Source organism: Odocoileus virginianus, unplaced genomic scaffold, assembly GCF_023699985.2.
Source record: "Odocoileus virginianus isolate 20LAN1187 ecotype Illinois unplaced genomic scaffold, Ovbor_1.2 Unplaced_Contig_1, whole genome shotgun sequence".
NCBI lineage: Eukaryota > Metazoa > Chordata > Mammalia > Artiodactyla > Cervidae > Odocoileus > Odocoileus virginianus.
The window spans coordinates 4,437,757-4,452,038 of NW_027224318.1; the positions used below are offsets into that span (position 1 = coordinate 4,437,757).

A 14,282-nucleotide genomic window follows, 5' to 3' on the forward strand; every position below is an offset into this window, starting at 1 on the left:
TCAGGTGAGGGTAGTGATGGTGAGTACCATGCATTTGCTCAGATCAGGCTATACTGTTGGCCTTATCATAAATTTCCTAATCATGTGGCTATTATAACTGGTTATGAAGATGTTTTAAGAATAGTGTAGATCTCTTATTATAGACCAGTTTTTTTTCCAGAGCAATATTTTTAAGGCAAAGTGTTTCTTGTTGGGGAAACATCAACCTTCAGACTGTAGTATAGACAGAGGACAAGTGTTCTTTTGTTCTCGAAAATTCTGCTTCCAAGTGCTTTTCACTTGCCCGATATGACTGTGTCTGAGCCTTTGCTAAGGGCACTGCAGCTGGATTGTGTAGTGGAACCAGGTCCAGAAAAAGAATCGCTCAAGAATGCAAGTAAACAGGATGTCAGATGTTATCCTTAGTCTATTTCCCTAAACATAGCTTTTTGGCTGCAAAGTAAAATGCCATTCTTCTAGTTTGTGCTTATACAGAGTGATGGCTGACAGCAGGCACAGTCTTCATCTGCTTGGCACATTGTCACCGTGCAATTCAACGTGTTTTGCAAAGGAATGATCATGACACATTATCTTGGTGAGACAGTAAGAGGACTTCCGGCCATTTCTTGGAAGAATTTTCCCAGCTTACCTCTCTGAGCCCTGTTGTGCCAGCACAGCTCCCCATGAGGCTCAGATCTGTCTGACCTAAGAGCCAGTTGGCATCTTCCTCTTGACAGAAGCCAGATTTTCACTGGGGCTAGACTATTTATTGACGGCGTTTTCCCAGACTGCCCCATGAGTATCTCATTTCCAAGGTCCCCTGAAGTGCTGGCTCGCCTCTGTTTTCCCAGAGCGCTCGCTGCCTTCTCTTTCCTCCCTCCCCAGCATCCTGCTCACTTCCTTCCCTTACAGCTTCTTGCACTGTTGGTTTTTTTTTTGGGGGGGGGGGAGGGGTGTGAGTGTGTGTATGTATTTCTTCTTCTTTTTTTTTTTTAATCCTAGTGAATTTGTTTTGCAGCTTTTGAAAAAGAAACCCAGTGTTACCCAGGATTTTCCCCCCATTCATTCTATTTCTACATCTTTGAGTGTGAGCTCTGTGGTTTTCAAATCCCAGAATTGGAGTGGCTTCCACCGTTGTCTAAGGAACGTTGTTTTAGAGCTTTGCTCTGCAAGCACGAGAAGAGAACTCATAAAAAGGAAGACAACAGCAGATGCAATCGCGGATGTGGCTTAGTCCTTGCAGCTGCCCCAGAGAGGTGCTCGGGAGCGTTCAGTCTGCAGTAATGAATCCAGAAGAGCGCGTTGTGACCTGGCTCATATCCTTGGGAGTATTAGATTCCCCCAAAAAGACCATCTGTGACCCGGAGGAGTTCTTGAAGTCCTCGTTGAAAAATGGAGTAGTGCTGTGCAAACTGATCAACAGACTAAGGCCTGGCTCTGTAGAAAAGGTAAGGGAAATTTGCAGTATCTTTGGGGTTGCTCACCACCAGAGAGCAGGGGTAATGTCACTCTGGAGATTTTCGATTGCCTGGGTCATGGGACACTCCTGCTTTCGTCTCTTTCTGAGATTTAACTGTTCTTTCTTACTGTTTTTGTAGCTGGAAAAAGTCAGAAAATGAAAGGTTACCCTTTAGTGATTGGCCACTGGAGGTTAGTACAGTAAAAACCTGTGACACCACTGGTGCCAGGGGCCAGGAGGACACCCCTGTCACGAGCTGGCTCTGTCAGAGAGACGCGTGTTGTACCTGCCTGTGTACCAAGGACATGTTTTGAACCTGGGGTTCCTGTGAGTCCGTGGAGTAATGGGGTGATTTGTAACACATATTCAGGGTGCTTATTGATGGTACAACTAAATTTAGTGCGGATTTTCTTCTCAAAGAAATAAAGTATCTATTGAAAGAGAGGCTATTTAGCAATCAGGAGAAATAATCCAAAATGCCACAACGGGTTTGTTAAAACAATAGAAACCAAATATATGTTTTGAATGCAACACGTGTTCAAAGTGAAACTAACCTTACTCATTTTTAAAAATCCAAATCTGTGAATGTTGGAAACCCATGATCACAAGTACGAATAATTTTTAAAATGGGCACCTTAAGTAAGTTTTAAAAGTGGAGCCATAAATTATTTTCTTAAGGTCAGCAGGGAATAAGACACTGAGTACAGTTCATTTCCCTCCTTGAGGCAGTTTGTGTTTTTATTGAACATACCGATTTACTTATAATTTCTCAAACTTGGAAAACAGTGATAAAATGGAAAATGTCGAGAAATGTGATCAAATGTAAAGAACAGCAAAGAGGAAAATACAATTTTTAATACATTATCATGAGGAGGACGGACAGAAAATGATAGGTTGAAAGCAGGAACCAGGATGAAAAAAACTTGCAGGGTGTCTCTAATTTGCTATCACCACGTTTTGGTAGAAAGTATGAGAAAGTTTATAAGTAGAGATGGCTTGGGGCTAAGGATTTGGTGACATTTGGAACAAGACCAACCGTTTAGATTTTTGCATCACTTCCTTCAGTGGTTAATTTCTCTTCCTGGATTGACAGCAATGTTGGCCCCACCTTAAAAAGCCTACTTTATGTAGTTATCAGTGAATGATGCAATGATGTGTCCCGTTTGGGATGACAGTCTCCAAGTGATATTTGACTGTGTTTCTCTAGTACTGTCTGGAGCCCCAAACTGAAGCTGACTGCACCAACAACATCAATGACTTCCTGAAAGGATGTGCAGCCCTTCAAGTGGAGGTAAGCCCACCCAGGTTGCCTTCCTTGTGGTCATTTTTCACTCTGCTAATGAAGATGGTGTTGTGGTAAAAGGCTTATTTTCACTGTTAAACAGAGGAAGCATTTTTATGGAAACCATGGTTAAGATCGATGGTCCCCAGTCGTGGTTTGCTAGTTTGTTTTTCCAGAAACCAATTCCTAAGCAAAACAAAATCAAAATTCAAAATATGGTAACTTTTATCCTACTGTATAGCACAGAGAACTATATTCAATATCCTATGATAAACCATAATGGAAAAGAATATTAAAAAAAGAATGTATATATATGTATAACTGAATCACTTTACTGTACAGCAGAAATTAACACAACATTGTAAATCAACTATACTTCAATTAAAAAAAACCCCAAATATGGTACCACTTAAAAACAGCTCCCCAAATTTGATGTATGACTCAGGGAATTCAAACCAGGGCTCTGTGACAACTTAGAGGGGTGGGATGGGGTGGGAGGTGGGAGGGAGATTCAAGAGGGAGGGGACATATGTATACCTATGGCTGATTCATGTTGATGTATGGCAGAAGCCAACACAATATTGTAAAGCAGTTATCCTCCAATTAAAAATAAATTAAAAAACAAAACAAAACTGCTCCCAAGCTCTGAAAGCAGGCTTTTGGTGCCAGAGGTTGTATGGTGTGCGTCCCTACTAAGTGGAGTCCAAAGTGGGCCACTGGATGCTGCAGAGGGTTACTGTAATCCTTTCGAGTTGGGAAGGGTGGAAAGATTATAACCACTTTTCCCCACCAACACTTTAGAACAGAGGCCATGAAAGAACTTGGCCCTGAGGTAGAAATTGTATATTAAGTTACACTGTATTCTTTTATGTTATGTGGATCCTTGCAGTAAGTATGGGGGTGTTGCTGAAAAGGAGGTGACACTTTTGCTTGTATGTCACATTATTTAATGTCTATGTGCCTTAGTGTTTTAATCTGTAAAATGGACACAATAATAACTACCTCATGGGGTTGTTTTAAGGATCAAATGAGATACTGCATAATAATTTAGAGCTAAGAGCTCCAAATTCCAAAGATCTACGAAGTAACGTAGGTAGAGTACTCAGCACAGGACCTGGGGTGTAGGAAGTATAGACATGCGTTAGTAGTATCACTTGTGGAGAAGTATTAGTACTGGTGTGAGCCTGGACTCTTTCCTGCTGGTTCAGACAGTAAAGAATCTGCCTGTAAGGCAGGAGACTCAGGTTTGATCCCTGGGTTGGGAAGATTCCCTGGAGAAGGGAATGGCAACCCACTCCAGTATTCCTGCTTGGAGAATCCCATGGACAGAGGAGCCTGGTGGACTACAGCCTGTGGGTTGCAAAGAATTGGATACAACTGAGCAACTAACACTTTCACACACTTTCTGATATTAGACTACTTGGGTTCAAATCTCAGTTATCTCTTGCTAGTAGCTCTCTGATCTTGGGCATGTTACTTAACTATGGCTCTATGCCTCAGTCTCCATACCTGCAAAATGGGAAGAATAGCAGCACCTGTCTCATGGGATTGGTATAAGGTTTCAAAGAATTTGCATCCTTGAAAGAGTGCATGGCACACAGAAAGTTTTCTCCAAGTGTTAGTTAACTACTAGTAGTACTAGTACAAGTACCTTTTCCCCAGATAAACTTTGCTTCCTTCAGAATTTTTCTGAAAGTTAGCCATGGCATCAAGCTATGCTTGTTTCAGAATATTTTATTTCAGATTTCCTTATTGCCATATTTTAGCTCCTTCCCTCTCTCTCTCTCTTTCTGTGTGTGTGCCTGGGCACATTGTGTGTATGGCTTTAAAGGCAGGTGCAACCTACTCTGTATCCCTTATGGAATGATGTCTGCTATGAACAGATCATGGCATTTTCTTTTCATTTGTTAAATAAAAACATGGTGAGGTTGCCAATGATTTATGCACTCTGAAGCTGTCAGAAGGCATACTGAGCTTCTTTGTGGTTCTAAGAATATTAGGTGATAGAGAAACACCTCCTGGGTCTGGCATTGTTGGAGAATGAGTCGTTTCACATAAGTGGATTTTTCTGATAACTAATGCTTACACCGCTAAGCACCCATACTTAAAATATTTTTGGCCACTTTGGACAAAAATCTTTCTTTAAAAGTTTAACATAATTCTCATTTCTTACATGAAGGTCACCAAACATTTTTGATCTCTTTTTGATAATTCAGGCTGGCCTAAGCATCAGATGAATATTGTGAGGAGGCAATATCTGGCAGGATGGTTAAGCACATACCTTCTCCAGTTTGACAGACAGACATGGGTCAGAATTTTGGCTCTGTGTGACTCTGGGAAAAGTTATTTGGCCTCTCTCTGCTCCAGTTGCTTCATCTGTAAAATGGAGACATGAGTAATAGGTACTGCATTGGATTTGTTTATTTATTTTTAATATTTTGACCGTACCTTGCAGCATGTGGGATCTTAGTTCTCTGATCAGGGATCAAACCCACATGCCCCCTGCAGTGGAAGCAGGGAGTCTTAACCACTGGACGGCCAGGGAAGTCCCTGCATTGGATTCTTTTAAAGATCAAATGAAAAAAAAAATAAAGATCAAATGAAATAATTCATCTAAAGCACTTCATATATCACTGCACATAAAGCATGTATAATAGCTGCTCACTCATGCCATTATTACTAGGTAGTGTTGCACACAAAATTATGCCTGAAAGGGGTGCATAGCAGCCATACTGAGGCACTCCTAGAACCCTGAGGGAAGATTAATAAAATCAATACATGAGGAATGAGATAGAAAGCTGAGCTAGGGTGCACCCAGCAGCCAAAAATACTGACCATCCAGTCTCAAGTTCCCAAGGTAGCTAGGAGATAGACCTAAACACAAATACTTGCAAATTTAAAAACATTATTTTAAAAATTGAAAGTATTTGACATACAATATGGTGTAAATTTAAGGTGTACGATGTGTTACCTTGATGCATTTATATTTTGTAATATTGCCATTGTAGCGATATTTATCACATCACCTAAGTACAATATTGTTGTCTGTGTTCCCTATAGAGGGCATTAGACCACTATGGTGTATTTACTACTCATTGTAGGTTGGTATGCTTAAACAATGTCAGTTTTCATCCCTTAGCCCCCAACCCCTGGTAATGCCTCTTTTTTTATGTTTGATTTTTTAAGATTCCATGTATAAGTGAGACCATACAGTATTTTTCTTTGACTTATCTCATTTAGCATAATGTGCTCAAAGTCCATCCCTGGTTTTGCAAATGGCAGAACATCCTCCTTTTGCATGGCTGAATAACAGTCCATTGTGTGTATATACCACATCTTTTTTTGAAATCCATTCATCCATTGATGAACATTTAAATTGTTTCTGTATCTTGTCACTTTAGATAGAGTATCTCTCAGACCTAAAGCACCTAGCACAGTGCCTAGTTTGAAGTGAAGTGAAGTGAAAGTTGCTCTGTCGTATCCTACTCTTTGCAACCCCCATACAGTCCATGGAATTCTCCAGGCCAGAATACTGGAGTGGGTAGCCTTTCCCTTAGGGCATACTTAATACTTTTTTTGTTGACACTATGAAACTGTTAATGTTTAAAAAGCAAAAAGAGCAGGGCTTAATTGTTGCCAAGGACACACTATTATTTATATACAGAAAGAGTGCCAGCTTGAAACGGTCAGTTTGGAAATCTAGAAAAATGAAAGCAGAGATGCAGCAGTACATTGACAATTTGAGTGTTGACTGTGGGGCACGGTGACCACATGAAAGAACTGCTGCTTTCTGACCCTCTGAGTGGCCAGCTGGTCTCTTCAAGTGACCTCCATCTTTGTGTTCTCATGTGGCTCTAGTGTCCTAGGGTTGCTAGAGGCTCACACCGCTAGCAACTGATCAGGGAGGTCTGGCTGAGACACCTGGGAGACAAGGGTGTCTCTGAAGTGCCTCCCAGACTTTGATAATATCTTCTTAAAAATATTTCAAAAAAAAAAATTCCCCGTTTTCTTTCTTTTTAATTTAATTAAAATTGTTATTATTATTATTATTGGCTGTGCTGTGTGGCTTGTGGGATGTTAGGTCCCCAATCAGGGATCAAACCTGAGCCCCCAGCAGTGGAAGCGAGGAGTCCTAACCACTGGACCACCAGGGAAGTCCCTAAAAATTATTTTTTATTACATGAAAAATTCTTTAAATTCTATAGTGCTTTCTAATTTTCAAAAGTTTCACACATGTGATTTCGTATAATCCCATAATAACCTCTTTTATTCCTTTATCCCTATGTTGCCCCCTCCCTCCTTCCCTTTCCCCACAGGCAGTTTGTCTTCCATATCTGTGAGTGTGCCTTTTTTGTTCATTTGTTTTATTCACTAGTTTGTTGTATTTTTTAGATTCCACATATAAGTGATATCATACAGTATTTGTCTTTCTCTGACTTATTTCACTTAGCATAATGCCCTCCAAGTCCATCCATGTTGGTATAAACTGGCATTATTTAGTTCTTTTTTATGGCTGAGTAGTATTCCATCACACACACACACACACACACACACACACACACACACCACATTGTCTTTATCCATTCACCTGTTGATAGACACTTAGGTTGCTTTTATACCTTGTAAATTGTAAATAATGCTGCTATGAACGTTGAGGTGCATGTATCTTTTGAATTGGTGTTTTTGGTTGTTTTATTTATATATATTTTATACATACATATATATATATATATACACACACACACACACACACCCAGGAGTGGAATTGCTGAGTCATATGGTAGTTCTATTTTTAGTTTTTTGAGAAACCTCCATACTGTTTTCCACAGTGGTTGCACCAATTTACATTCCACTGACAGTGTAGGAGGGTTCCTTTTTCTCCACATCCTCCCCAACATTTGTTATTTGTGTTCTTTTTGATGATAGCCATTCTGACAGGTGTGAGGTGATACCTCATTGTGGTTTTGATTTGCATTTCCCTGATGATTAGCAATTGAGCATCTTTTCATGTGCCTGTTGGCCATCTGCATTTCCTCTTTGGAAAAATATCTATTCAGGTCTTCTGCCCATTTTTTAATTGGGTTGTTTTTTTGATGTTGAGTTGCATGAGCTGTTTATATATGTTGGATATTAACCTCTTACTAGTCAGCATTTGCAAATATTTTCTCCCATTTAGTAGACTGTCATTTCATTTTGTCAATGGTTTCCCTTGATGTACAAAAAATTTTAAGTTGTAGGTTCCATTTGTTTATTCTTTTTATTTCCTTTGTTTTAAGAGATGGATCAAAAAATATTGCTGTGAGTTATGTCCAAGAATAGTCTGCTTGTGTTTTCCTCTAGGAGTTTTATAATATCTGGCCTTTAATCCATTTGAGCTTATTTTTGGTATAGTGTTAGAAAATGCTCTAATTTCATTCTTTCACATGTGCTGTCCAGTTTTCCCAGCACCACTTATTAAAGAGACTGTCTTTTCTCCATTGTATATTCTTGCCTCCTTTGTCATGGATTAATTGACTGTAAGTGTGTGGGTTTATTTCTGGGCTCTCTATTCTGTTCTACTGATCCATGTATCTGTTTTTGTGCTAGTACCATACTGTTTTGATTACTGTAGCTTTGTAGTATAGTCTGAAGTCAGGGAGTGTGATTCCTCCAGCTCTGTTCTTCTTTCTCAAGATTGTTTTGGCTATTTGGGGTCTTTTGTGTTTCCATACAAATTTTTAAATTATTTGTTCTAGTTCTGTGAAAAATGCCATTGGTATTTTTGATGGTTTGTTGTTCAGTCACTAAGTCGTGTCTGACTGTGATCCCATGGACTGTAGCATGCCAGGCTTCCCTGTCCTTCACTACCTCCCAGAGTTTGCTCAGATTCATGTCCACTGAGTCAGTGACGGTATAAATCCAACCATCTCATCCTCTGCTGCCCTCTTCTCCTTTTGCCTTCAATCTTTCCCAGCATCAGGGTCTTTTCCAGTGAGTTGGCTCTTTGCATCAGGTGGCCAAAGTATTGGAGCTTCAGCTTCAGCATCAGTCCTTCCAATGAATATTCAGGGTTGATTTCCTTTAGGGGGTTGACTGGTTTGATCTTGCAGTCCAAGGGACTCTCAAGAGTCTTCTCCAGCACCACAATTCAAAAGCATCAATTTTTCAGTGCTCAGCCTTCTTTATGGTCCAACTCTCACGTCAATACTGAAAAAACCATAGTTTTGACTATACAGACCTTTGTTAGCAAAGTGATGTCTTTGCTTTTTAATATGCTGTCTAGATTTGTCATAGCTTTCCTTCCAAGGAGCAAGCATCTTTTAATTTCATGGCTGCAGTCACCGTCCACAGTGATTTTGGAGCCCAAGAAAATAAAATCTGTCACTGTTTCCACTTTTTCCCCATCTGTTTGCCATGAAGTGATGGGGCCAGATGCCATGATCTTAGTTTTTTGAATGTTGAGTTTCAAGCCAGCTTTTTCACTCTCTTCTTTCACCTTTCATCAAGAAGCTCTTTAGTTCTTCTTCACTTTCTGCCATTAGAGTGGTATCATCTACATATCTGAGGTTGTTGATATTTCTCCCAGCAATCTTGATTCCAGCTTGTGCTTCATCTAGCCTGGCATTTCACATGATGTACTCTGCATATAAGTTAAATAAGCAGGGTGACAATATACAGCCTTGTCACACCCCTGTCCCAATTTGGAACCAGTCCATTATCCCATGTTTAGTTCTAACTGTTGCTTTTTGACCTGCATACAGGTTTCTCAGGAGGCAGGTAAGTGGTCTGGTATTCCCATCTCTTAAGAATTTTCCACAGTTTGTTGTGATCCACACAGTCAAAGACTTTAGTGTAGTCAATGAAACAGAAGTAGATGTTTTCTGGAATTCTCTTGCTTTTTCTAGATTATTCTTTCCCCCACTGAATTGATTAATGTAGCTGAGTGGAAAGTTTTCAAATCAGAAAGCATGAGTCCTCCAACTTTGTTCTTCATTTTCAAAATAATTTTGGCTATTCTGGATCTCTTGTGTGCGCATATGGATCAGGATCAGCCTGTACATTTCTGCAAAAAAGCCAACTGGAATTTTTAATAAGGTGTGTATTCAGTCTGTATATTGCTTTGGGGAATATTGCCATCTGAACAACATTAAGTCTTCTGATCCATAAACACAGGATGTCTTTTCATTGATTTAGGTCTTTAAAATTTCATTCAACAATGTTTTGTAATTTTCAGTGTACACGCCTTGTACCTCCTTGATTCAATTTATTCCAAAGTATTTTATTTCTTTTGATACTATTGCAAATGGAATTGTTTCCTTAATTTCACATTTGGGTTGTTTATTGCATAGAAATACAATTGATCTTTCACCATTAAGCATAATGGTAGTTGTGGGTTTTCATAGATGCTCTTTATCAGGTTAAAGGAATTCTAGTCCATTCCTAGTTTTTTGAGTGTTTTTTATGATGAAAGGGTGCCAGATTGTTTCAAATGCTTTTTTTTTGCATCTGTTAAGATGACCATTGATTTTCTCCTTTATTATACTGAAATGTTTATTACATTATTAATTTTCATATGTTAAATCAATCTTGTATTCTTGGGATAAATGTCAGAGGGTCATGTTGTATATGCACATAGAGATTTGTGTACATCTGTGATTATTCTTTTTTTATTTTTTTTCTGTGATTATTCTTGAAGCATCTTTCTTCATAGAAATGGAATAACTGTGTTAAAATTTGATACTCTCAAATTCCCCTACAAATATGCTGTATGAAGTTCTAATCCTACCAATAGTGTAGAAAGTGCCTTCTTCCTCATGCCTCTGATGACCCTGGATATTATTTATCATTAATGTTGGCTAAAATGTTGGGTGCAAATGGTATTTATTGCTGTAATATGAATTTCATGATTCCATGTGCATTTGGACATCTCTCATGCCTTTATTGTTTATTTGTATTTCCATTTCTGTGAACCAAATGTATATTTCTTATTTATTTACAGAATGGAGAAGGCAGGGAGGACACTCAGGCCTCAAGAGAATATCTTCCAGAACATACGGAAAAATCCTCATGTCTAGGTAGAGTGTCACTAATGTGACCAATAAGTCCCTTGACAGCACTATCCTAGCAATGGTCTTTGTTCTGCCTTTGAACTTGCTGGGAGTCAGGGACAGATACAGTTCTTGTGATCATTTGGGACTGGCCTGGGTGGTACCTCTCTGACTATGCGGTCCTGGCTAAGCCCCAGGAAGGACTGGTCTGTCCCAGCTCTAGTCCTCTGGTTTTTCTTTCAGCCAGACTTCCCCCAGCCTCATCCCCAGTAGGCCCTTCTTTTTCACCTGCCACTTTTATGACCAACCCATTGCCAGGGATACTCTACATCTCCTATTCTGCTTCTGGGCCAACCCTACTTTGTAGAAAGCTGTTTTGTTTCTGAAGGATTTCATTGAACATATATGAAGCTCAGTGAGGGCTTCTTTCACTCTCTTTCTCCCTCCTTCTTTCTCTCTCTCTCACCAGCTGGTATCAGTATGGCTTTTTCTTTGCCCCCATCCGTTCACTGCCTCCTGTCTCCCTGAGTCACTCCATCTGCCTTGTCACTGGAACAGCATGGGTGCCCTCCCCAAAGTGGGGCCGGTGGGATGGACGATTTGCCATTTCCCAGGGGCTGCTCGACAGGGAAGCAGTTCTGGAAGGAAGGCAGCTCTACTAATGATCATGAGTCAAGGGCTAAATCTCCCATAATCGATCTGGGCTCTAGGAGAGCAAAGCCTCCCTGGAGCAGTGAGGCAGAAGGCCAGGCAACTAAGCAGTAGCTGCAGTGAGTATCAGGCCCTGAAACGGCGACGTTCTCTCCGAGAACTCAGAGTCCCCTTCTCTCGGCCTCGGTTGACTCATCTGTAAAAATGAAGAGACTGGAGTAAGGATTGGTAATGTCTCACTGTTGGACACTGTTTTTAACTGGCCCGTTTCCATCAGTTTCCGCTGGGGAAAGCTTTGTATATTTAGCCGCTCAATTTGAGCTAGTGGAAAGACTAAAGAGGATTTTGGTAAGTTTTTGGTCTTTTTTTTTTTTTTTTTCTTTCTGTCGAGCCAGTCTGACACTCCTACTGGAATTTCCGTGAGTTACATCAAATGACACCCATGAGTCTGGCCATCCCAATCTACCGATTCCATTGCTTTTCGGTAAAAACTGGACTTCAAGTAAGGTCGGAAATATTTGCCTTCTCTCACGAACCTTTTCATTCTCCCTCGAAGAGACTATTTGGTGTGGGGCCTGTTATCCGAGAAGTCCGGGAAGGGCATCCAGGACAGTTCGGGGAAGGGAGGGGTGCGGAGGGCCGCTGGCGAGCGCTTCCTCTCTGGGGTGGCTCAGCGGCTCACCACAGGGTTTGGGGGCTCCAAGCCGCGTCCGGGGCGGGAGGAGGAAGCGGGCCGCCTGGCAGGGCTGCTCAGTGAGGCCGGGATTCCCGCTCGAGGCTCTCGCAGAGGCCCGCGGCAGGCCAGGCGGCGGCAGCCCCGGGCTCGGGGTTGAACCCGGCGGCAGCAGCATGCGCAGTGTGGCCGCCGCCGCCGCTGCTCCGTGGCTTCTGCTGCCGCCACGGCTACCGGGCGGCGGCGGCGGCTGCTCTGCCCTGCGCCGCTGTCACTTCCAGTTCCTACTTCGGCGATCCAGGTCCGGGTCACTGCTTCCCCGCCGCTGGCCCGGTCCCTCCAGGCCGCTCTCCCTCCCTGGCTCTGGCTGCCAGCTGGAGGGGGCCGGCGAGGTACTGAGAACTGGGTGCGGAGCGGCCGCAAAGGCGGGTTCCCAGGGCAGCCGCTGCCCGCCCGTCGCCGCCCCGCGCGCCCTCGGCCGGCTCGCCGCCCGCGCACCCAGCAGGGCGCGCCTCCAGCACCCCGCTTTCGGCCCCGCGCTCCCCGCCGCTCTGGAAACAAGAACTTGAGGGCCAGCATCTGGCTTCCCGTTAGGTTAAAGGGGAGGGGGGCATTAAAAAACAAACAAAAAACCCCCCTGGTCTGGAGAGGTTGCGGGCGCTGCTCAGAGTTTGGAGACGGGCGCCCCCTCCTCGTCCGCGTCCAGGAGCAAAGTTGCAGTCGCCCCTCCCCGCCCCGGCGAGCCGAGCCCAGCTCTCCAGTTTCGCCCTGGTGGCGGCCGCGCTCAGGGCAGAGTCCCAGCTCCGGCCGAGTGGAACCGTTCCCGCAGCCTTGGCACCGGCTCGGCCGCCCGCTCGCCGGCCCGGTGACTCGGAAGGGCGAGCGGCTTCCCGGAGGCGGCGGCGGCGCGGATAGAGCGAGCGAAAAACTGGAGGACCAGCGGGCAGCCGCCAAGCCAGGTGACCTGCCCGGGCGAAGGGTCAGGGGAAGGGGAGCGCGCGAGGGCCTGGGGTGGGGCCGAAGGACCCTCGTTGGCGAGGAGCCGCCCTTGCTCCCCGGGCCGTGGCCGCGGGGTCTGTCCTCCGCCAGGGCCTCGCAGGGCTCTGAGCTCCTGGGTGCCGGGAGCGGGGGCGGGGGCCGAGGGCGCAGAGCGGGGACGCACCAAACTTAGGGGCGAGTTGTCCGGCTCTGGCCGCGAGGTTTGCATCCGACCGGATTCCTTCTTTTCCCTGAAACCAGGGCAGGAGTCAACAGTACTATTTTTCTTTTATACTAATTGACATTCGCCCCCCCCCCCCAATCCCCGGCATCCGTACATTTGGGGATATTTTAGGCGTTGAGTACACAGGTCTGTCGCAGGAATGGTTTGTGGATGGGGAAAGTCCTGTATCTACAAGGTGTTCCAACGTGCCTGTGGTTAATTTCGAGTTTTCATTTTCCAGTCATTTAGGAACCCAACAGGTATTTGAGCGATTTCGTTTCTCAGCTCTAGAGTGGAGAGCCCTTAAGTTATCTCTGTCTCTTTGAAAATCTTATAGTTTTATTTTTGGTTTGTTATTGTTTTTGGATACAGGGGTGACTCACATGATTTTTTTTTTTTGTCTCTCCTTAATGTGTAATGGGAGAAAAAATAGAGTCCTAAGGGAATATATTTTTCTATGCAACTATGTACCTACCTTTTGTCAAGAAAAGCTTCACATAAACCAGAAACCATTATAGGAGAGAAGACAATTTTAAAAGCAAGATTCTGAGGTCCAGACTGTTTTTCTAACTTGTATTTGCCTGGGAACCCCACGATTTGTCCTTGAACTTCCTATCTTAATTTTGACATTGACCATGGTAAGAAGAGCTCCGATGACATCATTTGCTCCAGCCACAGTTCTGGTGTTCCGTGACTGAGAGCTCCTGTCTCCAAAACGTAAAGCCTGGGCCTGCCCTTGTAGTTCAGCTGAGGCATTTCCAAGGATTTCTCTTAAGCAAAGTATTATGCTACATGCCAGGCAGTGCTGCAGTCTCTTCTTACATAAGCGAGCTTCAGGCTGGTGGAGTCTCTGGGTGTGCTTGGAGCAGTTAAGATCAGAGAGTTCTCAGTCTTGGAGAGGGAGGGTGGTGGTTGGTGACTGGAGTTTGGAACAAAGTAAATTTCCAGCCTAGAAATCTCATCTTGCCTTCCTTTGCTGTTTCAGGTTTTGGAAAGCATTCTATTTATCT

General features: G+C 43.3%; 1 protein-coding gene and 1 long non-coding RNA gene across 9 annotated transcripts in view; one reads left to right on the plus strand and one right to left on the minus strand.

Moving 5' to 3' along the window:
* The first annotated feature begins 1,015 nt into the window (after window positions 1-1,015).
* The window catches only part of ARHGEF6 (Rac/Cdc42 guanine nucleotide exchange factor 6), a 116,649-nt gene continuing 103,382 nt past the window's right edge, over window positions 1,016-14,282 (plus strand). For 2 of the 8 annotated variants that reach the window (XM_020875337.2, XM_020875347.2), the window contains exons 1-2: window positions 1,018-1,427; window positions 2,646-2,729. In XM_020875337.2, coding sequence (XP_020730996.1) covers window positions 1,191-1,427; window positions 2,646-2,729 — 321 coding nt within the window. In that variant the 5' untranslated portion in view covers window positions 1,018-1,190. Of the gene's footprint in view, window positions 1,428-2,645; window positions 2,730-11,532; window positions 11,747-11,884; window positions 11,906-12,946; window positions 13,031-14,282 lie in introns of those variants that run through there. The other 6 variants (XM_070463253.1, XM_070463252.1, XM_020875319.2 and 3 more) reach the window with 6 other exon arrangements.
* Window positions 10,614-12,294, minus strand: LOC139033744 (uncharacterized). Its single transcript, XR_011486223.1, has 2 exons — window positions 11,935-12,294; window positions 10,614-11,594 (listed from the first exon to the last, which is right to left on the minus strand). It is a non-coding gene; the product is annotated as an uncharacterized lncRNA (long non-coding RNA).